The 24592-nt window shown below is 40.7% G+C and overlaps 1 protein-coding gene across 3 annotated transcripts in view; it reads right to left on the bottom strand.

Annotated features, from left to right (window-relative positions):
• Nucleotides 1-1046: 1046 nt before the first annotated feature.
• Nucleotides 1047-24592, bottom strand: part of LOC130102421 (sacsin-like) — an 88958-nt gene continuing 65412 nt past the window's right edge. For 2 of the 3 annotated variants that reach the window (XM_056268445.1, XM_056268446.1), the window contains exon 9: nt 1047-6319. In XM_056268445.1, the coding sequence (XP_056124420.1) occupies nt 1182-6319 (5138 nt within the window). In that variant the 3' untranslated portion in view covers nt 1047-1181. Of the gene's footprint in view, nt 12089-12170; nt 12260-12346; nt 13776-23882; nt 24030-24592 lie in introns of all 3 variants that reach the window. The other variant, XM_056268447.1, reaches the window with a different exon arrangement.

The raw sequence follows: 24592 nt of genomic DNA, 5'->3' as shown, positions 1-24592 counted from the left end.
TGAGCTTTTAGACTGTGCAGGATAGGAATCAGGGTAATAAGTGTATAGATGAAGAGTCTTATTCAGGTAACCAAGTCCCAATCTGAAAAATATTTCTACTCAAATTTACATTTACAGCAGTTGTCATTTACTTTATTTTTTTTTACACTGTATGACCATTTACGAGTAGTGTATCTTATATTCCTGCAGAACGTGACATTTTTAGTCTCCTACATATTACTGATTGAAAAGAAAGTATCCTTTTCCCTTTATTCATTAAAACATACCTAACAGATGGGACCGGTATTTCAGGAAAACTGACCACTGCAGATGAGGGCTTCTGATTCTTCTTTTCATTACTGTGTTAAAGAGTGATAATTGCTTGTATTTACACCGCGTTGGCCAGCACTGTATAGACCACTTCCAACAATGCTTGATTTATTTTATTGTGCTCACTACGTAAAGGATAGGCGATATGCCTGCTGTAATTATGTACAGAATTTGTGTAATAAGTTATTACTGGGACACCAGAAACATATGAACACTTTTGGCATGTTTTTTGCAGTGGCATGGAGGAAACCAGATGCTGCTCAAATTGAAGTTTCATTTCTTGATCAAACAGTAAGGAGAACAACATGAGTCACTATTCATGTAATATTTTATATTGCAATAGACCCAATAAATGGTTTTGCTGCAAAGATTGTAAAGCACATACAGCATCTGTATCGCAGGATGTTTAATGTTTATTTGCAGTTCTGTCATTTAGTGAATATTTGGTTGACAGCTTTTGACTTCTGTTAATATTTCTTAATAAAAACCATGCTTTTAAATTAGTGGCATTGCAATTTTAATTCTATTGTCATTTATAATGCTCATTTTACAGACATATTTATCCAAAGTAACTTACATTGCATTCAAGATATAAATTTATTTCATGCTTTTCCTGGGAATCAAACCCATTACATCAGCATTGCTCTACTGTTTGCTACAAGAATGCCCAGTATACAATAATATAAATGCTAAATAGGCTATAATAGTAAGCAAGAAGAGAAGCAGAATTATCAAAACATGATTACAAAGAGTTAAGAACTTTTGAGTATGCATGGTAGCACTAAACAGATGAAAACAGAAGATCAGCACTGTTACTTGAAAAGATCCTCATGATCGTCTCAGTGGAACATAGTCGTTAATTTCAAGCTACTTCAAGAAAGGTATTCCTCTATTTTTTCTAAAAGCTTTGTTGCAATATCCAGTGCACTTCTAGCATTATCAACGCTGAACTGCTTGTTTGGAATGTGAGGAAATTGGTGATAGTTTGGATACTGAGTTTTTTTGCCATCAACACCAAGTTCAGTCAGTTGCCTCACAGTGTTTGGTAAAGAAGTCAACTGTGAGCTGTAATGGGAAACCTGCTGAGCAAGGCTAGTTATTGAGCAGTTTTTGGGATGCTCTCCACTTCTCCTGTACATTGCTGCTATCAGGGCTTTTTCCACAGCCTGATGCACCTTAAACAGACACCACTCTGAGCAATCTCCTCCAGTGTCATTGTAAGCGGCTCTGATGTCACATTCAGCCTGTTCATACCAGCGTTTTGCCTCTCCTCTGTTTGGCCTTGGTGTTTCTCTGTGGTATGACCAGAAGTTATAGTGTCTTCTAGAGTAGTTCTGATAGAACCTCTCACGCCCCCTCCTGTGTCTTCGAGCCTCTGTGTTCCACGTGTCATAGAAATCTTGAAAGTCTCTCCAGGTTGAGGATGTGCTATGTGCAGTTTTCCCTTGTTGTAGTTCCACAATTCTGTTTTGCAGGTATTTGAATGCCTCACTGGCAAGTTCTTCATTGCCTGGGTTTTTGTCTGGATGCCACTGGAGGTAGAGACGTTTAAGGGCTTTTTGTTTGTCCTCACTTGACATTTTCCAGATTTCATTCAAGCTTTGGTCAATTTCTCTTTTGATCTCTTCAAATGTCCCTGGAAAGACTGCGTTGGGTGGAGGCCTGGATGCCAAAACACGTTCTATATCGGTGCAAGTGGACCCTGTGTTGGGTGGAGGTCTGGACGTCAAAAGACGTTCTATATCTGTGCAAGTGGACCCTGTTGACACAGTTGCCTTCTTTTCTCGTTTAAATTGGTAAAGGTCAAGAGTGCTTACTTCAATAATGTCATCACTGCCAACTTGTATTTTATATCTGGCAGGAAAATGTCTCATTTGTCCCATTGAATCATCTAGTCGGTTGATAACAATGGCATAGAAATATTCACCGGATTCATCCTTGCTGAAGCCAACATACTCTCCACTTTCAAAGTTGTTGAGGAAGTTCATATCAAGGCAGTCATGCCATTCTTCAGGTATGCAACATCCAGGTTTCGGTAAGGCATTGTGTCCTTCCTCGTGGCCACTGTTATGAATGCCATGATTTGCCAAGGTTTTCTCAACATCCTCCATGTTATCACACAGCAGAAGATGCCCAAGGACTAGAAGGCTTGAGGTGGTCAGACAGTTCTTTAGAAGAGCATTGATTTCTTTAGCAAGACACATATTAACTTCATTTACTACTTTGGGGGCCATGTCATCATTGTGTTTCAAGTAGAAACTGCATCCATCTTGCTGTTTTTTTACATAAACATCTGTTTCAGCCTTACTTCCTTCAAGTGGGTCATGGTTTACCAGAAGTTCAGTCTGAAGACTTTTGCAACAGATAATTTGAATCTTAGAAAAGGTTTCTTCACACTTTCCTGCAGCTTCAGACTGTGAAATCCCACCTTTGCTGTCTTCTCTGATGAGACAGACTAGTCCATGAAAAAATGCAGCAGAAGACAAGTGTTTGTCAAACCAGCCACTAAATTCACATTCCCCTTCATCACAATATTGGACACTTTCTACCTCCAGGTTTTCAGAAATTACATCCGAGAGAAATGTGGGGCGAACTTGCTGGGGAAGGAAGTGCAACAATGTTTGATGTTCATAGTGATCATTTCCAAGATGACAGTAGTTTAATTTTTCCAGCAGTTTCAGCTTGGTTTCCAAAGGACCTTTGAGTCTTGCAGGCTGGAAGACTGTGTCGTTGAAAAACAAAGTGATGGATTCATAGAGTCTTCCATCTGTTGATGGAAGATAAAGTAGGTAATTTGGGAAAGAGGTTTGATTTTGTTCCTCTTTCAGCAGGCAAAACAGCTGTTGTACAACACGCCTCACAGCTTTCTGCTGATTTGCCTGAAGTCTGTCTTTTTCAGAACTATCAGAATATATTTCTTGAAGAACAGTGATATATTGATTGATGGTGGGCCTCTCATTTACACCAATCTTCATGAAGAAGTCTTCAAATTTTATATACTTTGAGGGAATGCAGAAAAAATAAGGCCTAAAGTCAAGAGCATCATGTAGCACAAGTGTTGTCTGCTTTGCCTTCACAAGTTTTGTCTCTTTTTCCACCAAGATAATGGGGAGGTCTGAGAACAGAGAGGCATTCAAATGTATTGACTGCAGGTATGCATACAATTTGTTAAATACTGTTTCTCTTGTTTCCAACAATCTGTCACTGTGGCACTGAGACGTACAGATGTTTTTCAGATTAGTAGCTATTTGTCCAAGGGGTGGAGTCTCCAAGGCTCCGACATCCTTCATTTTTTTTTTTATGTGATGATGGGAGCAGAGTTCTGAAGGTAGGATTGGCATAGATGTCCATATCAGATAATGGTGATCATAGTCTCTGCCAATAAGTGATCCACTGATTGCAACAAATTCCCTCTCTTGAGCAAAAGCCTTGTGATAATCACAAAGTGTTTTCTGAATTTGCATTGGGAAGATGAATTTAATGTTAGCAACTCTGTTCAGTAATTTAGAGTTTTTGTCTTTACTCATGAACAAAACTGTCTTGAACAAAAGTTTTGACCTTTTCTTAAGAACATCTAGAGGAGTGTTGCCTCTAGTTTCAGATTCAATTTGTTTTGCAAACTGAACGATTTCCTCATCAGACACTTCATGTTTCAATCCAAGGTCCTTCAAGAGACAATGTGCTTCAGTAGGTTTAACTTGGACATTGTCCCTAAATATTGCTTCAGTACATTCATCTCTGAAAATATCCCAAAACGTCTCTGGGACAAATCTCTCTTTTGGAAGCATTACCTGGTAAAGGGATACACTGTCATCATAGAAGTACGAAGCCACCTGAAGAGAGCCATGGATGTCTTGAATAAGTCTGACGTCTTTCAATGCAGAGACAATCCTGGGGTCCACTGGTCCAAGTTCCACTAAAAACCGCATTAATTCAAGAAGCTTGGCTTCTTTCATCATGTGCACAGAAGGAAGAATAAACTGTACACAGAACTCCAAATCATTTAGAATCTGTATGTTTAGACATTCTGCCAAGTCTAGGTTCACCAAGGACTTCTTCAGGAACATACTGTCACATCCATCAACATAGTATAAGTTTGGAAAGTCATTCTGATGTTTAGAATTCAGAATGAATATCATTCTGTGTAAATCAATCCTTTCTCTTTTTGCGGTTATTGACTCAAACAGGGGCAAGGACTTGAGCATCTTCTCATGTTGAGTGTTCTTTTTGGAATCTCTGATCCCATGTTGTAAAAAGCGTTGAAGATCTACACATTCATCTGTAGAAAGCTCCTCAAACTGTGAATGAGGTACATGATAAACCTCTTCTAAAACAGCACTGCTGTCTCCTGTTTGCAGGAGTTCTGGGTTCATATACATTAGACAGAACTGTCTGGGATCACTGAAAAAGCTGGAGTCTAATTTCATAAAATCCAGTTTTATGAGAATAGACGCTATTTTGTCATTTGGATTCTGAATCACTTTTGATACGTTTCCCATTGTCTGTAAGAAATGTGCGTTATTTTGACTGGGGCAGATTACTGGCAAGATAGGGCTGTTTTCAAAGTCCTTCTTTATCTCACTGAAGAAATCCAGACTTTCATGCTGGTAGCTTTTACCTTGGTCATCAAAGAAGCTCCATAATGTTTTCAGCCATTTGGTTGTCTCTGTCTCTGCTTTGTAAAGCTGGGAACTTGGATCAAGGAATGACTGACTGAGAAATTGATCAAATTCTGGTTTCAAATACATTGCTGCTATGTCAATTGTTAAGTCCTGAATAAACGTTCCGTCACACAGAATTTGGACATGAGGTCTATTGATTTCACTGTCTGCAAACATTTCCTGATGTCCTTGGAAAAGACTGCTAAATTGTGATATCAGCTTTGGGGATTTAGAATCAAAGACTCTTAACATCCGATCTTCTGTGAGGAGAAGAGGCAGCCCATTGAGGTCATGGACATTTTTCTCATCAGCATTTGTCAAGCAGAAGCTCAGAAGTTTTGAACATCTTGTTTTATTTTTGATCAAGGTCTGGTTGATGGGCAAAGGCAAACCACCAGTTGTCTGGGAAGGATCATTCAATGATCTTTGCTTCAAGAAATTAATCACTGTTGAAGCGCTGACTTCTGTCACATTCACACCAGCTGATTTGAAGTTGACTTTTATTTCATGCGTTTTAAAGGTGTCTGGCACTAATTTCATCCCGATGTCATCTAAAATTTCAAAAATTCCATCATTGTCGTTACTTGTAAAATATGCACAATTTTCTGAATGGAATTCAGATGGACTGCACCAGGTAACTGTGTATTGTTGTAGTGAAGGATCTGATGACACAACAGAAACAGCGTGTGCAGTGGGTATAACAAGAAGATCACGTTCTTTGACTGATCTATATACCTCATGGATCATCTCATGCCAGACTTTGTCTACTTCCTGTGAAATGCATGGAAAGTAATCAAGGCAAGAAGTCTCTAGCTGTGACTTGAGGAATTCAAGAGCTGTAGTTGTATCCTTCTTAATGAATGAACACATATGTAACAGGAAGTCAGCATAGAGTGGTGAAATGATGTTTACTTTCAGTGACTGGTTCCACTCTGTCTTCAGACTATCACCACCCTCTTTCCACAAGTCCCTTCTTGAAGAATCTACTTCAAAATTTGCATTCACATGGACTGGTAAACCAGTTTTTTCAGGTAAAGGCAAAGAGCAAAATGCCCTGCCATTAAATGTGTGGTTAAATGAGCTTTCCCTACATGCAGCCAAAGCAGCTTGGGGAACTTTAAAATGATCTTGCTTGGTTTTTTGCTCATAGTTTTGTTTTGAAAAGCTAAAACACTCTGCAATGACCCACTGACTTTGGTTATTTCCAGATGATATTTGCATGTCATAGATGGTTTTGCAGGGTTTTGCTGTTCCTGACATCAGGGATTCTTGAACATGGCTGCGGAAGGTTTCCTTGCTTACCATGCTCTTCTCTGTGTATTTCTTTTCAATAAGGAAATAACTTTGCTCTCCATCTTCACTGATCTCCAAGAACTGTATTTTTGTGATGTGTTTTAAGAAGAGAATTAGTCCTTCAGGATCTTCAGTCAAGGCAGATTTAAGTTCCTTCATGTCACAGTCTGTGACTGTGTGTCTAGATATTTCAGATTGTTCTGCCATTTCCTCTGTCCTGAGAGGGAGCCTGAACATGGTTCCAGAATTGAGTGGAAACATTTCTGGAAGAAAGGTATGATAAACATCCTCAAAAGACTTTTTTAATTCATCATCAATTAAAAACTTGCATCCTGGGGACTCTTTTGTTATACCTTCCACGTATTTTAGATTTGGATCAGAAATGCAGAGCCATTTGTCACCAGTCAGGATAGATGGACAATCTGTCAGATGATACACAGAATTGAAGCCAAGTCCATATTTCCCAGTTCTCCCTAAAGAGCCACGTTTTCCTCCTTCCCCCAGCTGCTGAATACTTTGCAGATCATCATCAGAAAATGTTCTGTTGTTGTACACACAAAGAGCCGGGCCTTGAACCAGTTCCCATTCCTTTCCAAATATCTTTTCTGTCTTATGTTTTCTTTTGTCCCACACAAAGTGAATTTCTGTTGCCTCTGCATCATCAGCATTTTGAATGAGCTCTTTCAGAATATCCTTTTTAGATGGATATGCATCAAGAATATTTTTTATGCGGACAGTTAGTTTCTCAGTTTGTCCAAATTCTTTGGCATGAAGGGAAAATCCACTGACCAGATGATTTTTCAAAGTATGGTGTCTTGTTGTCATTACACCAAAATGACAGGCCACAGAACGAGGTATCAAATCATGGGTGAGCTTGCCACCAGCTGAGACAGGCATCCATGGGCTGTCATTAAATCTCAGCTCTTTAGAAGATGTTAACACTCCTCTCTCATCAGGCATGAGACAGTTTGTAAGCCTTTCTTCTTTGATTTCGTGTAGCCCATTTATTTTCATATCTAGCCCGAGTATTGTGACACACTTATGGAGGTCTGACATGGAAAGAGGTTTAGATTCATATAAATCCTTAATTTCATTAAGTGCAGCAGCAAACTGCTCCTTTGTGAATTGTTGGGTGACACCAAGGCAGTCCCAGAGCCTCTCAAATTTGGAGAAGATTACTGGAAGCACATATAGATATGGTTTCTCCTCAAATTCTTCACTTATGGCCACTGACCTCACATTTACAAAGTGATCCTCAATGAAAATGAATGGAAATGATTTTGCATGCTCAATAATGGGATTGGGATCTTTCTGTTCCAACAAGTAAGCATTGAGATATTCATAGCAAGACTGGGCAATGTTGAAGAGAGCTGTCTTTTCAAGTGCATTGCAGTGTTGGTGTGCTTTTAACAGCTGCTGAAGCACCGTCTCAACTGGTGGATTTGTCAGTACTCTCATTTTTTGGAGAACTGGATCATAATTGTGTATTTGAAGGGCTGAATGATCAACTGTGAATTCGGTCATGTTTACTAAATTTCGACAACTGTCATTGTAAACTTCAGAGGGTTTTTTAAGAACAGTGGGGTTCTTGTTTTGCTGAACTAAAGGTACTAAGGCAGGAAGGAATGGTATTTGAGACAGTGTGTGCCAGTGCAGAGAATTCACATCTTCTGAGGAGTCTTTCATTGACTCCACAAGGCACTGAAGACGTTTATGACATTTAGATTTATCCTGTTGCCAAACACTGGATATCTTTCCTGCTCTTTCTATGATGTCTTCTAAAGGGAGATGGTCACTCAGCATTCCCAAATCTGAAAGTCGTTGAATCCTTTTTGGTGAGAGAATGTCATCTGTTGTTCCTTCAAGAAAGCATCCTTCCTCAAGTTCATACAAACAAGCCATTTTGCCATCAGGATTCACAATTCGCTTGATAAATTGAAGCTTCTTACAACTCTGTGTTGGAATACAAGGGTAGCTTTTCAGTAGGTCATCAACAGCTGGATCATTTAAGTCAATGGCATTCAGCACAAGAGTATTTCTGCTGTGTGTGTCCACAGAACTCAAGTTCTCAAAAACAATTTTGTAAAACTCAGGCCAGTTGATCGTTCTTTGTTTGATCTCTGGCTCAAAGCCACAATCGATGAAACTCTGTCTTACCCATGATGGGAGAGAAACAACACTGGAATATGAAGCTCCCAAGCTCAAGAACACTTTCATGGCAATGTCTCCAATTACTCGGCTCTCCTCAATGTTTGGATTCAGAAATCTCACATTGTCGATAGAACACCAATTATGTCCATTGCTGAAAAGCTCCAGAGATTTGCCACTGGCATTCTGCACAACTGCTGAGTAGAAAGACTCAACCATGGGTAAAAATGCTTTTCTTACTGTCTCTGTGTTAGGCCAGAATGTATGGAAGGAATAGTTCTGGATATGTCCATTTTGGGCCATTTCTTTCAGCTCAAGCAGTATAGTGATGTAAGCAGAGGTTACAGCATCTTTCATCAAAGCTTTGTTCCACTCAGACTTCACTCCTTTTTCCCATAGACTTTTTCTATTAGATGTGACTTCAAAAGTTCCATTGACATGGACTGGAAGACCTGTCTCAATTGAGAGAGGAAGAAAGCAAAAAGCCTGGCCTTCATACTTCAGGCTTTCATCAGGGGACCATGAATTAGTTTTTGCCTCTTTATGCAAAGGTACAGCTATACCTCCAATTGGATGTTCTTGTTCAGTTCTTCTCTGGAACATTTGCAAATAATCATGTGTCCCAAAACAGGAGTACAAAAGCCAGTACTGAGTGAGGGATTTATCTGAGTTATCCTGAACTATTTTAACAATGTGTGCTTTGTTGACATCAATAATGTTTCTGAAGGTGTTCTCGATCTCTTGGAGACGTGTGTCATTCGAGACAGCAAATGATTTCATGACTTCTCTGGATATTTTGAGAGGAGTCTGAATCTGATCATTCCATGGAGGAGTCGATGCGTTCTCAGGGACAATTTGAAGGGACATAGATGTAATGCTCTTCAGAAATAGTAGGTGTGTTTGTGAGTTGTCAGTCAAATGATTTTTAAAACTCATAATTCGCTCTTCATCATATACCTTTGAACTGATCTCTGACTTGTTGGCCTCTTCCAGAGTGCGAAATGGTAATTTAATCAAGGTGCCATTGTAAGATTTCTTGCTGTTTTGCACTGACAAATCACAATCAAAAATTCCTTCATAAGATTTAAACTGTCCAGGAAATATTTTGTACAATTGTTCCTGGAATGGGTCAAGTTGAATTCCTGGGTTCCCTTTGCTATGTATGTGCTTTTCCAAATGGGTGACATTTGGATCAAGTATGAGAAGCCTTTTCCCACTCAAAATCGAGGGAATATCACTCACATGGTAAACAGTATTAAATCCAAGCCCAAACTTTCCAATCATCTCAACTTTTTTTTCCTTTGATGCTGATCCCACCTTGACAATGTTTCTCCAGTCTTCTTGTGAAAAAAGCTTGTTGTTGAAGATCCAAAGGCATGGTCCATTGCAAAGGGCCATTCCATGATCAAAGAGTGTTTCAGGGGGGTCTTTGTGTTTTCTGAAGTCAAGGAGGAATTTACACGTGGTTGCCCCAGCATCCTCAGCATTTTGTAGGAGTTCTTTGAAAATGTCACTTTCTTCATCATACTCTTTAAGAATGTTTTTAATTCTTTGAGTAATTGGTTCAGACTGCCCACACTGTTCTATACCAAAGGACTCTGCTTTAAGGATGCGAGTACTTAAGAATGGGACTTTCAACCATCTTGCAGTGATGGGTAGAACTTCTTCATGAATAACATAGAACTTCTCATTGTCTTGTTTCAGGTCATCAAGTCCTTCTGCACTGATGTCACGGAAGAATGCTTTGGACAAAGGCTGCAGAGTAAAGTTTTGATTTTGGGCCATGACAGGCACAGGGGTACTGTCCTTTAAAAGCTTCTCATTCTTTCGTATCCAGTCAAGAATGGCAGTTGACACTTTAAGTTCTGTCAAGTTTCCATACGGAGGATGCCTGCAGTCAATATTTTGTTTTATGTCATGGAGTATGTCTTCAATCTCTTCATCGGACAGTGATTTCTTCACACCAAATTTTGTTAGCAGGTTTTCATATTGCAAAAACTCTTCAGGCACTTTCTTGATGTAGGGGCTTAGATCCAGTTCAGGTGGATAGGCTAAAACTATATCTCCTGGACAGACAAACTCACTTTTAATCCATATCCAGGGGATGATTTTTGTGTCCATTAAATCTGTGAAATTTCTCATGTTGTCTTGCATGAACTTGTAAATACTGTGAAGCTTGGTTTTAAGCTGAAAATCTGAATTTGGGTCGACCATTGATCTCAGTGCAGAGAGGTTCTCCCAGACTTTTTCAGCAGGAGGGGGCTCATGAAGTGCAAGATTTTTGCATACATGTCCTGTTATCTCAGATGTAAGTGGCATTACATATCCAACAATTGAAGAATACTTGGAATCCCTTACTTCAGCTGGCTTATAGAGACCTTTCTTAATATTTCTACAAATGCGTCCATTCAAGAACTTTGGATTTTTACAGGGAACCCACTGCTTTTGCTTTAGCTCTTCTATCTGCGCCTTGGTGAATTTTGAAAGGAAATCATTCTCATTCAGGACTCGAACAAGAGTATGTGCTTTTTTTAATGCCTTATCTGGTGTGTGGACATAAAGCTTTTCAATATGATTTATGACTTGGAGTATTTCTGCTGTTAATATTTCTTTTGGCTCTGTCCTTAGGCCAAGGCGTTGCAGACTCTGAAGCATTTTCTGGGTCTTTGTGTAAATTAGTGGGGGAAAGAAATCTGCCTCGAAAAGATCCTGAAATGTTTTGTTTCTTGGATCAAAAACATCTGAGGCATGTTTCTGTTCTCCGTGAGTTGTCTCAATAAATTTGAGACTTTTAGTTTTCATGAGCAGCTGGTCACTTTGTGAGAGTAGAAGGCTACCATTAGTCAATATCCAGGTCATTACTGTCTGTTCCTCCCCTTTTTTGAAAGAGGCTGTCTCAATGCAGTCAACCAAAAGAACAGCCAACTTAGCGGCATCTAAGAGTTCAATATTTAGAAGAGTCAAAAGTCTGTGATCAGCTTTATTTGCACACTTTACAATGGTCTCGGGCATTGGCAAATCATTTGGAATGGCTGGTTTGGAGGTTGAAATAACGGCTTGCTTTGACTGAACTTCAACATATTTCCCAGACATCATTCTGAAGATTGGCAACATGGGAAGCAGGATCTTCTCAGCATTTAAGAGAGAATCCAAAGAAGAGAGGTACACTTTCAACTTCTCTTTTTCATTTGATGAAGCCGAGGCAATGCCTTTGATAACCTGATCTATGTGTGAGTTCACAAAGACTTGTAAAACACTTCTTGGTGAGGCAGGAAGAACATACCTCTCAATGTCATGATGTCTAAGACACTCATCTCTTTTTATGACTGTACACCCCACCATCCCTAACACTTTCTGAACATGATCTGACAAGCTAGATGCTGTGCTACTCTGAAAGATCAAAGTTGTGTTACTCTGCAACCTTGCTAACAGTACAGAATTGCCTGAACTCTGTAGTGGCTCCAGTGGTATTAAAGGCATGCCAATAAAGTAATTTAACTCGTTCCATTCAGTGCTCAGAAACTTCCAGAATTCAGTCAGCCAGCTCTTTGGTGGATGATGATCTTCTGCTGTTTTCCATGTCACATGACCTTGGGTCACCTTCCAGTCCATGGGTAAGTGCTTCTTGGTGAGTGCAACTACATGATTTGCATCCAAATCGATTATGTTGTATGTGCCTGAAAAAATAGTGAGATCAGTTTCACAAACATTTATGATGTTAATTTCATATTATCATAAGCATATAAACAGTTTTCTTACTCTTTGTTGCTAGTTTTCTTAGTTGCATAGTGCAAACATGGCTCAGATCGTTGGGTATAAATCTTTCTTTACAAAATGGCAGCAATGTTCTAAACAAAGAAAAAAGAGATCATTAACACTTTGAAAACACAATATAAACACGCTAAACAATTAAAGTAGGAAAGAGACAAATTTACCGTGGAAACTTTTCATTGTCGATCAAAACAGTGTTCTGCACTTCATTGCTAAATGAGGTGAAGGTTCCATCACTGAGAGGCAGAAGCTTAAGACCTTGTAGCTCTGTGTACTTCTCATCACTGAGAGCAAATTCAAGAAGAGAGTATCTGTCATCTTTACTGAGGTTTTCAGCCTCACTTCTGTGAAGGACATTTCTAACATAAGATGGAGTCATCCATGTCAAGGTATCATTTTCAGGGAAGATTTCTTGAACATCTTTCAAAATATGTTCTGGGACTGTGACCAGGTTCTCTCCTTCAGCAATCAATAATCTTGATATCGCAGACATTGTGTCACAACATAAATTGTTGACTGGAAAAACCGCATCTGAGGGAGACACCCAGATTTTCTCATCTTTGGCAAGGTGAAAGATCTTGTATTCAATTAGACCCTTCAAAGTGTCTGTTGCAACTTCATGCCATCGGTCTTTATGTACAGTCTTGGATAGGTCAGGCCAAAGATTGTACACAGTGGCAGCAGGCAGGGTTGAGTTTCTGGATAACTGAATGGCATCCAGGATCATCATAAGATATACATGAGGAAGAATATCTTTTATAAGTAGCTCATTCCACTTTGCAGACTCGTCATTCTTCTGATCCTCCTCTTGCCACTTAATGAACCTCCGATTATCTGTCAGGCCAAAGCAAGCATTGATGTGAATGGGAAGCCCAGTTTTGTTTGAGTCATTATTTGGAAGAGGCAGAAAGCAACTGAGTCGCCCATTGCAAAGTGATCTGTCTTCATCAATTCGAAAAGCTGCATCAACTTGAGGGTAGAAGCTCAGCTTACTGGCTAGAGAGTCAATCTCTGGTTTATATCCATGTTTCAGAAGGCAAGATGTCACAAGCCACTGGGACCTTGTTTCTTCCATTTGATGGGGAATGTGTGATACTGTTCTGAAACAAGTTTTTCTGTCAAGTGATTCCTGCTTGACATGAGAAAGATCATTGTCAAATTGATTTGACGCTGACACTTTTAGCCTATTGTGACAGAAGCCATCGGTGTCAATATGCATCAAAGTGATGGATGACACATTTCTCAGGAAAAGAAGACTGATGTCTGCATCAGCAATGAAACTGTCAAAAAGCTGTGTAACTTTTGTGGAGTCATACAAGTTATCTGAGATCTCAGAAGCCTCATTACGCAGAGGGAAGCGGAAAAGCGTTCCTTTGAAGTATTGCTCCTCACTGATGACCTTCTCCCAGGAACAACTGTTGACTTGACTGACTACATTTTGAAAGGACTGGAACTGATCTCTCAAGTTCAAAAGTCTCTCTCTGTCCTCTTCATCATCCAAAGACCATCGATAGCCTTCTTCATCATCTCCAAACATCTTCTTTTGTGGGTCAAAAATGGCTAGGTGTTCAGAACTGAATACACATGGCAAGTCTGTAAATAAACAATAATAATAATTTTAAATATTGTTGAGGTCGCCAGTGTTGTGCCAAGAGGCGCATGATGTTGATGTTTCAGCTGATCAGGTCAGTCAATTAAGTCATTATTAAACAATCACTGAGTGCTGATACAATATAGGGATGCACCAATCATTAAAATTTTGCACAATACATCATGTCTATATTAACCTTTCCTCCGCCATTGACAGAATTTTCCATCTTTCTGTGTTTTCAATGTTATATGGTCACTATACGAAGTGTGCACTATTAAGCATCTTCTGAAAGAGTACAGAATCTCCGGATCAAAACACAGATGAAGAAGAAGCAGAAACAAGAGATAACACATTGCTTATGAATTTCTTATCATGATTATGGTGACCAAAATTATCACGATTATCAATATTATCACGGTTTTGTTCAAATGTGATAAAAATGTTAAAAAAGAACTGATATGCACACTGAAAATATTTCAACAAGTTTTATATTTGGAAATCAACAAACAACAAATAAAATTAGCATCTCTTTGCATTTTTTTTTTAAAGAATACACATTAAATTATATGACCGCCGTCAATAGCAAGGGATTATAACACAGCGCACATCTCTTCTATCACCACGGAGGCACTCTCTCATTTCATTAAAATGCTATTATAAATGAGGTTAGTGGATAATAAAGCAGCAAATGTTATTATAGTGAAAAAAAAACATTTAGTTTGGAACAAATAAAAGGTAAAATATTCCACATTGCTCTTTGTATTGTTATAAAATACTTTGATGAAAAACAAATAAATGTATTTACAAATACTATAAAATGAAAATACATTTATTTTAAATGTATAGTGCAGCTTTTTCATGAGCCAACAACATTTGATAGATAGGACAGAACAAGAAAGACCATTAATAATCTTAATCTTTCATAGGGCGAAAGTATTATAGGCCTTAATATGAAAGGCTTCGTCATAGAGCGCCAGAGCGGCTTAGCCTTGTTTATACTCGACGCGTCCGCAAGAGCGCGAGTCTCCGCTGACTGCGCGCGCACCTCTCCAAACGGACGAGGCGTTTATACTTGACGCGCTCGCCGTTGTGCTATTCTGTGAAACGACAGGGGGCGACTCGTAGTAATTCTCTTCTAAACCACCAGGAATCAGCAGTGAAGAAGTAGTTTGCCGTTTATTAGTAGTTTATTAATTGCTGATTCATATAAAAAGAGTATTAAATGTAGTAGGTTTATTGTACTTTCACTGCATGTAAACTAAACAACTGAAGCCTTATTGAAGAGTGTTAATTTCATCAGCAGGGCTTACTTCTGCTATTGTAGGCTTATTTTGTAAATGTAAGCAGTTACTTTAGACAAGTGCAAACTGGGTGCTTAATGCAAATGTGTTCCTATTCACAAAATGAGAGGCTTTTATGGTCGCCCATCAATGCAAATGTCTCTGTATATAGAAGGATCGAAAAAAAAAGCTGATACAGACGTACCAGTTCGGCCAGATTCGGCTCGAAGTCGTTCATCTTCGGATACGGCGCCGCGCGCGATGTTACAAAAAGTGCCGTGCACACCGCCAGGCGAAATGGCCCACACCGCAATGACGTCATTTTAGCCGCCCGCACCTTCGCGCTCTTGCGGACGCGTCGAGTATAAACAAGGCTTAAAGGTTCTCTAAGCGATCCTGGGTGACGTCACTTCTTGTTGACGTTCGAACTATTGTCAAACAAAACGGAGGCTAGCTAGACCCTCCCTCCTCCTCATCCGCACACTAACCCCCCAAACCACACCCCCAAACCCTTCTTGTCGGTCATTGGCTGGAATAGTTTATTATGTTTTGGGGAGCGGGTCGCTGCAGTTTGCTTTTGTTGCTGTTTGTGGAGCCTGGGCTGTCTACAGAGATCGCATTTCTTTACAGTGTGTTCAGGGGACAGGCAGCCAGCGGTTAGTGAGGAGATGTTTGCTGTATGTGACAAAAAATTTTTTGGCCTAAAAAACGCGTGACATCGCTTAGAGCACCTTTAAGCCTTGTTTATACTTTCGCCTGGCTCTGCAGTGCGAGTCTCCGCAGACTGCGCGCGCACCTTCCCAAACGGATGAAGCCTTGTTTATACTCGACGCGTCCGCAAGAGCGCGAAGTGCGCGCGGCAAAAATGACGTCATTGCGGTGTGGGCGGTCGTGCGCGTTGGGTGCGCAAGACCCCATTTCGCCTGGCGGTGTGCACGGCACTTTTTGTAACATCGCGCGCGGCGCCGCATCCGAAGATGAACGACTTCGAGCCGAATCTGGCCGAACTGGTATGTCTGTACCACCATGTTTATGATCCTTCTATACACAGAGACATTTGCATTGATGGGCGACCATAAAAGCCTCTCATTTTGTGAATAGGGACACATTTACATTAAGCACCCGTTTGCACTTGTATAAAGTAACTGCTTACATTTACAAAATAAGCCTACAATAGCAGAAGTAAGCCCTGCTGATGAAATTAAGGTTTAAACACTCTTCAATAGGGCTTCAGTTGTTTACTAGTTTACATGCAGTGAAAGTACAATAAACCTACTGCATTTATTAATCTTTTTATATGAATCAGAAATTAATAAACTACTAATAAATGGCAAACTACTTCTTCACTGCTGATTCCTGGTGGTTTAGAGGAGAATTACTCCGAGTCGCCCCCTGTCGTTTCACAGAATAGCACAACGGCGAGCGCGTCAAGTATAAACGCCTCGTCCATATGGAGAGGTGCGCGCGCAGTCAGCGGAGACTCGCGCTCGTGCGGACGCGTCGAGTATAAACAAGGCTTGAGTCGTTTATACTCGACGCGCTCGCCATTGTACTATTCTGTGAAACGACTCAACTAATTGTCCTCTTAACCACCAGGAATCAACGGTGAGAAGAAGATAGGTCCACATGTGACAATGTTTATTTTAGTACATCACCACCAATAACACTACAAAAAGTATCGTGTAAAATCCAGTAAACCCTGAGATTATTACTTGTGACATTAGAACAAAATATGTGGATATAAAAACATTGTGGCGGGGGAGGCGTGGTTCAGCGAGGTCTGCGACGAGAGAGAGTGGAGAGATGAGCGGCGGTAAGTGAGTCAAGTGCAAAATGACTGACACCTGTGTCTCGTTGCAGTAATTGGCGTGGGGAGACCGTATAAAAGACAGACTGGAACCAGCATTCGGGAGAGAGAAGGCTGAGGACTCGTGGGAACGTTCGAGGAAAGAGGACTCTGGGAAAGCAATACAAAGCTACCGAGTATTTTGAGCTGTGAATGAGTTTGTGTTCGACGTGCGCATGTGGCGCGAGTATGTTTTGAGTTTATGGAATAAATTACCCACGAGCTTCAGCCAGCTGACCCCGGTCTCCTTCCTTCTCACACACACACACACGAACAGGGAAATACTACAAACATTTTTGTAGGTTATACAACTAAATTAACGATCTCTTAAATATTTTCTAATTCCACTAAACATTACATTAAGTTTCGTGGACGTTTTATAAAACATGGATCTTTTTATTAAAAAGGCTTATTATGCTATTGTAGGCTCATTTTGTAAACATAAGCAAATGATTTAGACGTGCAAACTGGGTGCCGGTGCGGTGAGATATACATGTTCGGGCAGATTCGGCTTGATGTCGTACATCCTCTGCTGCGCTCGCTGTTACGCCGGTTTCACACTGCACGCGTTAGCAGAGCGTAAGCAGCGCAGTACCCAGACTTTTTAACTTCAACAATGTAAATACAGTTTAAAAATATGACTTATCTGGTAACTATTAATATTCCTAAATTAAGCACTAGTAAAATTATTAAAATACATTATTGTATTTAATGTGAGAACACTATCAATATTACTTTTTATACAAAATATAGCTGTCGCACAGTATTGGTGTCATTTCCACCACAACACTGTAATGTCCCTTTAAAAAGTTTGTGTGAATGATTGTTTAGATGGTATCTATGGAAATGTTCAGTGACATCAGAGCACATGTTGGATATGGAGGCAATTTAAATTTTCATCAAGTACAAAAGAAGAAAAATCAGGGTAAATATTACTTGAGCAGTTATATTTATTCTACGTCATTTACAAACATGCTGTACCTTCAAGGGTGTTTTTAAAAAGTAAATTTTTTTAAGTTAAAGTCCCCGTGAACCGGAAGTTGCAAACGACTTTTCTCCAGTGTTGTGACGTATTTCCGAGAGAAACGGAATACTAAATGAGGCAAAATGGTGGGCGTGGCTTTTTCCCCAACTAGCACCTGATTGGATCTAGAAAAGTAGGTGTTTTCATTCAGCCTGTCTACTGTCAGTTGGAGGGGCGTGGTTACGGATGTTAAGCAGACGCCCAAACCGTCAAACCTACGTCATCAGGCAAGGTCCTCCAACGCAGAGGGGAGGGGAAATTTCACATTTTGATTAAAGATTACGAAGCCAAAAATTTTTTTTGTGTGGATTGACTTGCATGGATGAATTGTTCACCACAAAACGATCAATTTAGGCAAACAAAGTAAGTATGGTCAATTTTGAATTCATGGGGACTTTAAATAAGAGTATTTTGCATACATGAATTGCTCAATTAAAAGCTAATCAGTGAAGCTATCTTCCATTTTTTCACAAAAAACTACAGAAATGTAATTTCCACCACAGTCATTTCCACCACACTGCCCTCTGTGGTGGAAATGAGATTTATGGTTACAAAGTACAATTGATATGGATTGCAAGAGTAGATTTGTTTAGTATTTTATATATTATAATGTATTACAAGACTTTTTATATTTATATTATGATATTATTTATATATATCTCCCTCCTCCTTGAACTGCCACCTTTTCGTGGTGGGGGGTTTGAGTACCTGAATGATCCTAGGAGCTATGTTGTCCTGGGCTATTTGTCCCTGGTAGGAGTTCGGTGAGGCCATGGAGAAGGACTACCGGCTGGCCTCGAAGTGATTCTGGCAAACCGTCCGGCGCCTCAGGAGGGGGAAGCAGTGCCTTACCAACACTGTTTACAGTGGAGGTGGGCAGCTGTTGACCTCAACTGGGGATGTCGTCGGACGGTGGAAGGAATACTTCGAGGATTTCCTCAATCCCACCAACACATCATCCATTGAGGAAGCAGAGGCTGAGGGCTCGGAGTTGGACTCAACCATCACCTAAGCTGAAGTCACCGAGGTAGTCAAGAAACTCCTCGGTGGCAAGGCAACGGGGGTGGATGAGATCTGCCCTGAGGACCTCAAGTCTCTGGATGTTGTGGGCTGTCTTGGCTGACACGCCTCTCTAGCATCGCGTGGCGGTCGGGGACAGTACCTCTGAACTGGCAGACCGGGGTGGTGGTCCGTCTTTTCAAGAAGGGGATGTAGTTGTGTGTTCCAACTACAGGGGGATGTATGGATGTAAAGTCTATGCCAGGGTACTGGAGAGGAGAATTCTGTCTATTGTAGAACCTCGGATTCAGGAGGAACAGTGCGGTTTTTGTCCCGGTTGTGAAACACTGGACCAGCTCTATACCCTATACAGGGTGCTGGAGGTTGCATGGGAGTTTGCCCAACCAATCCACATGTGCTTTGTGGATTTGGAGAAGGCATTCGACTGTGTCCCTCACGGCGGCCTGTGGAGGGAGCTCCGGGAGTATGGGGTCCGGGGCCCTCTGCTCTTCTAAGGGCTGTCCGGTCCCTGTGCGACCGGGCCAGAAGCTTGGTTCGCATTGCCGGCAGTAAGTCACACTTATTCCCGGTATATGTTGGACTCTGGGCAGGGCTGCCCTTTGTCACCGGTTCTGTTCATAATTATTATGGACAGAATTTCTAGGCGCAGCCAGGGTCCGGAGGGTGTCCGGTTTGTGGACCACGCGATTTCGTCTCTGCTTTTTGCGGATGATGTTGTCGTGTTGGCCCCTTCAGACCAGGACCTTCAGCATGCACTGGGACGGTTTGCAGCCGAGTGTGAAGCGGCTGGGATGAGAATCAGCACCTCCAATTCCAAGGCCATGGTTCTCAGTCGGAAAAGGGTGGCTTGCCCACTTCAGGTTGGTGGAGAGTTCATGCCTCAAGTGAAGGAGTTCAAGTATCCTGGGGTTTTGTTCACGAGTGAGGGAAGGATGGAACGGGAGACTGACAGACGGATCGGTGCAGCTTCTGCAGTAATGCGGTCGATGTACCGGTCTGTTGTGGTGAAGAAGGAGCTGAGCTGCAAGGCAAAGCTCTCGATTTACCGGTCGATCTTAGTTCCTACTCTCACCTATGGCCATGAGCTGTGGGTCATAACCGAAAGGACAAGATCCAGGATACAGGCGGCCGAAATGAGCTTTCTCTGCAGGGTGGCTGGGCGATCCCTTAGAGATAGGGTGAGAAGCTCGGTCACTCGTGAGGAGCTCAGTGTAGAGCCGCTGCTCCTCCACATCGAGAGGGCTCAGCTGAGGTGGCTCGGGCATCTGTTCCGGATGCCTCCTGGACGCCTTCCCGGGGAGGTGTTCCGGGCACGTCCCACAGGGAGAAGATTCCGGGGAAGACCTAGGACACGCTGGAGGGATTATGTCTCCCGGCTGGCCTGGGAACGCCTCAGTATTCCCCCGGAAGAGCTGGAGGAAGTGTCTAGGGAGAGGGAAGTCTGGGCTAATCTCTGCTTAGACTGCTGCCTCCGCGACTCGGCCCCAGATAAGCGGAAGATGTATGGGTGGATGATATTATTTTTTTATTTCTAAATTATATTACTTTAACATTAATTGATTTCATTTGTATCTATTTTTATTTTAGTGTGCATTGTAACCGTTCATCTGTGAGACAAATCAGTTTTATACATCAAACTCAGCAGGACACTAAAAACAGGTGTGGTTATGTTTAATGACTTTATTGATTGAGTTTGATGAGTTTAAAAATGTTTCTAATAAATATCTCTACTGTTTCTATACATTCACGTTAGTTCATTGTCAATTCCACAACACCCTGTCATTTCCACTACCGCCCTGATATTTCTATCACCACACACATTTTTAAAAAATATTTAAAAAGTTCTCATCACACATTAAAAATATATCCACAATTTATGAGATCATGCCCTACTTATATAAAAATTCAAGTTATTTATTTTCTAATAAGCTCTTGCCCAAACCAATATTAAATTTCAGAGTGTGACAGGTGTACAGTTCAGCATTTGGCCCTAATGGCAGCTAATTCATCTAATTGACAAATGTATAATTATTGTATATTGTGAAACAACTGATAAAACTAGTTACAAAAATGATCGTAGACATTTATTGAGTGGCATAAGTTATTCTATTTTTAAATAACAGCTGTATATTGAGATGTGGTGGAAATGACATTAGTTCATTGCAGGTCGGAATAAAGGTAAAATATTAACAATTTCTCTTGTAATCTAAGTTTGTCTCTTAAAGACCTTAAAACTAGAAAAAATTATTCAAACTTATGAGACTGTGTTAAGTGACTTTTGAACAAGTTTTTTTTTTATTCAACTTCACAGGCTAAAAGTGCCCCTAGTTGAAGAAACGCCCAATTATGTATGCATATAGTACTGGTTCTCTTCAGTAGGGTACAGGGTACAGAACAGAGCCATACCGCCAACACTAACCGTATGCTATAATTGTAATCAATTATACTTCCAAAGTGGTCCTGAATGTAGAAGTACTAATAATAATAATGGGAACATTGATCTTGGAGTGAGTTTCCTCATGTTACTGTCGTAACCGAACGTGGCACGCTCATGACTGAGGAGAGATGAGTTTCCATTAACTTTAACGACTTCAATATTCATTTGTACCTCAGATTAAGATATCAAATGGCTTCAGAAGTCTTGGAATATAGTGCACGAAAACTTTATGGTGTGTTACAATATTTTTTATATCTTTAGTGGGGCTTAATAATAACAGAAAATAGTCGGCCTATGTACAATATCGGACGTCACTAAGAAGCTGCAGCCGCGGCGGGGAGGATTTTTGGGGGATGAATGTCCCGAACGCTGTCACTGCTTTCTGCCATGTCTTCTCGTACCAAAAAAAAAAGAAAATTTCCATGCTGCGACTGCATCAGGCTGATATTGCCTGAACAGGATTTAATGCAAGTTTTCAAAATCGCGATAATCGAACACGGTTTTCGCGATAATTAAATTTTAACGAACATCCTTTTGAGCTTTCTTCTTTCTATTAAAAGAGCAAATTAACAGCGACATTGTTGCCCTCTGCACCACAGTGACGAGCACAGTAAGTGTGTTACCTCTCTGGGGAAATCCAGCGCAGAAGCCGCGCTCACCGCAACGAGATGCTCTCACTTCTCACGACTATTGACGGCGCCGTGGAGAATGGCTACGAGAAGCCGGCTTCGTGGAGCGTTTCACAGCGGCACAGAAGTCCTCGCGGGCAATGCACCACTTCCTGCCAAAACGCTCCAGCTCTGCTATATCAAGTCGCCAAAAGACAATACCGACTCAGCAGCCAGCCAAGCCAGCGCCGGCGAAAAAATCAGCCACCTCTGCCCAAGCATCGTCATCGCCCCCCCCCCCCCCAACAGCCAAAACGCTTCCCTCCTAAACGCCAGGGACTCCAGCCTAAAATAACGATGGACCCTGCACCTCAGAAGCAATCCTGATCCACCAGGAAGGAAGAGGGTCGGCTATAGTGCTGGCCCGATTGTCTCGCTTTTTTTCTTATCGGTGCAAAATAGACTTAAATTACTCAGTCGATTTTTGTCATACAGGCAAGTATTATACATCATTGAAAACTCTTAAATCTCTTTTTTTATTTGTGTACACTAATAATAAAAACAAAATGTTGTGTTTTTCGTAAAATAAAGAAAACAACCATGATGCGCGTTCTCCTGTCTCTCTCAATGTGAACTTCATTCTGAAACGCAACAGAAAATGATTTGTAACTCAGTGAATGCTTGTCACTGTGACATGAAACATATGTCTTTACCAAGTCTCCATTTTTAAATGATGTAAATCATATCAAAAACAAATATTCTCTGTTTAAGTAATTCGTATGAAAGCAACGACATGTACAATTTCTCCAGCCCGAGTTCATTAGTTCTAATGTGACCACGCCCACACGCGCTCGAGCTGTTCACATGCAAATATCCAAGCGAAGGAGCGCAGAACTGTAAACGCCCTCATCAACTTTAAACAAAGAATCAGCGACTTCAGTACTCCTCTGCTTTTCATTCATCGAGTTGAGAAGACCCCAGAGGGTCTCGCTGCGGCCGGACCACCCTCCAAAAAGTCTCAAGTGTCCCTCCAAACACCCTGTTTAGTTCCGGCAGTTGGAGTATGTGGCGAGCAGGACGAGGCCGAGAGCCGTGAGAGAGCGGCGCGAGACCGGTGGAGTGATTACTGACGAGAGACTCCTGCGCAACGCACCGGTCTCGTATCTCTCACGGAGGAGCGGAAGCATAAATGGAGGAGCGACGACAGTGAATAGCGAGAGAGGATAGGCCTGGACTTGTGTTTTATTTGTTTTATTATATGTGACTTTCTTTTACTTTCATTTTGTTGTTGATTTATGTTATTATTAAAATCTTTAAATGTTCACCGGTTCCCGCCTCCTCCTTCCCATAACATCTAACTTCATTACAGAGTCACAATTGCAGGCTATGGGCCTGTTCAAGTTCATGCACCCATGCAATTGATCACTGTTATAGCGAACAAATAAAAAACAAAAATAATATGTTACGTATGTAAGGGATCCAGGGTTACGTACGTAACCTGAGACGTTCCCCTTATCTCAGGGAACTGAGGTTACGTAAGTAACCGAGTAGCTTTGTGGTTTTTGATGTGACTTTGAATTATAGAACTGGCAAAATGATTGATTAATGTTCTCTTTTTTTTTTTTTTTTAAAGAAAGCAAAATAAAGAATAATTTAATATAGGGCAGATCAAACATATTGGCAATCTAGACAACACTAATATAAGGTCATTACTAAATGAATATGAATAAATATGACAATATATTAAATGTTTTTTTAATCATACACCCATCGAGGAAAGTACAGGCACTATTTTTTTTCACTTCAAGCTATATTATAGCATTTCTAATCAGCAGGCACTTAAAAATACCCCAAAAAGTTATATGAGCCAATCTGTTAATGTAGTGTATTTCACCTGTAATATGATAAACAGAGTTGAAGCCGATCCCAAATCTCCCGACTTTTGTTGGGTCGTCCTGCTTGATGCTTCTGCCAACTCTCTGGATTCCCTCCCAGTCTTCCTCTGTGAAGGCTGCATCATTGAAGGCATAGAGAGCCGGTCCTGCCAGAGCAAAGATGCAAACAGATGATCAGACAAAAATGGCCAAACATCTTTGAAAATAACACACTTTGCCTATAGCACAGTAAAGACTTTCAGTATCTGTGCAAATACTGGTCATGACAGACAAAAGTTATGTTATGAGTCTCTCATACTGTATGCCTTTATTTTCAGCTCATTTTTTTTTAGGACGAAACTTGATTTTGACCTGGTTATGAGATACAATAATGGTGACTGAAGCTTTTCAAATGAGGAGAAGCACAGATGGCAAAGTGAGTCTAATTTATTATTTTGGTTGCTCCTAAAGCACCTAAGCTGCCAATTATCATCAACTGTTATCCAATCAACAATCAGATATTTTTTCCCATGGAAATAGATGATCCTCACAACATTTACAGAGCTTCAATTGAGCTTCAATCCACTCCTACTGATACATTCACATAGAATAAAAGCCAATCATATTAACAGAACAAATACTGCAATAGTGCTGGCTGATATTTTACACTTATACTTTTATTCAATAAACTGAAAGATAAAATGAATTTGTAAACTATTGAATATGTGAA

The sequence above is a fragment of the Rhinichthys klamathensis genome, unplaced genomic scaffold (assembly GCF_029890125.1).
Source record: "Rhinichthys klamathensis goyatoka isolate OS25496 unplaced genomic scaffold, OSU_Roscu_1.1 h1tg000272l_1, whole genome shotgun sequence".
NCBI lineage: Eukaryota > Metazoa > Chordata > Actinopteri > Cypriniformes > Leuciscidae > Rhinichthys > Rhinichthys klamathensis.
The sequence above is the reverse complement of the archived record's forward strand: the minus strand, read 5'-3'. Positions and strand labels throughout refer to the sequence as shown.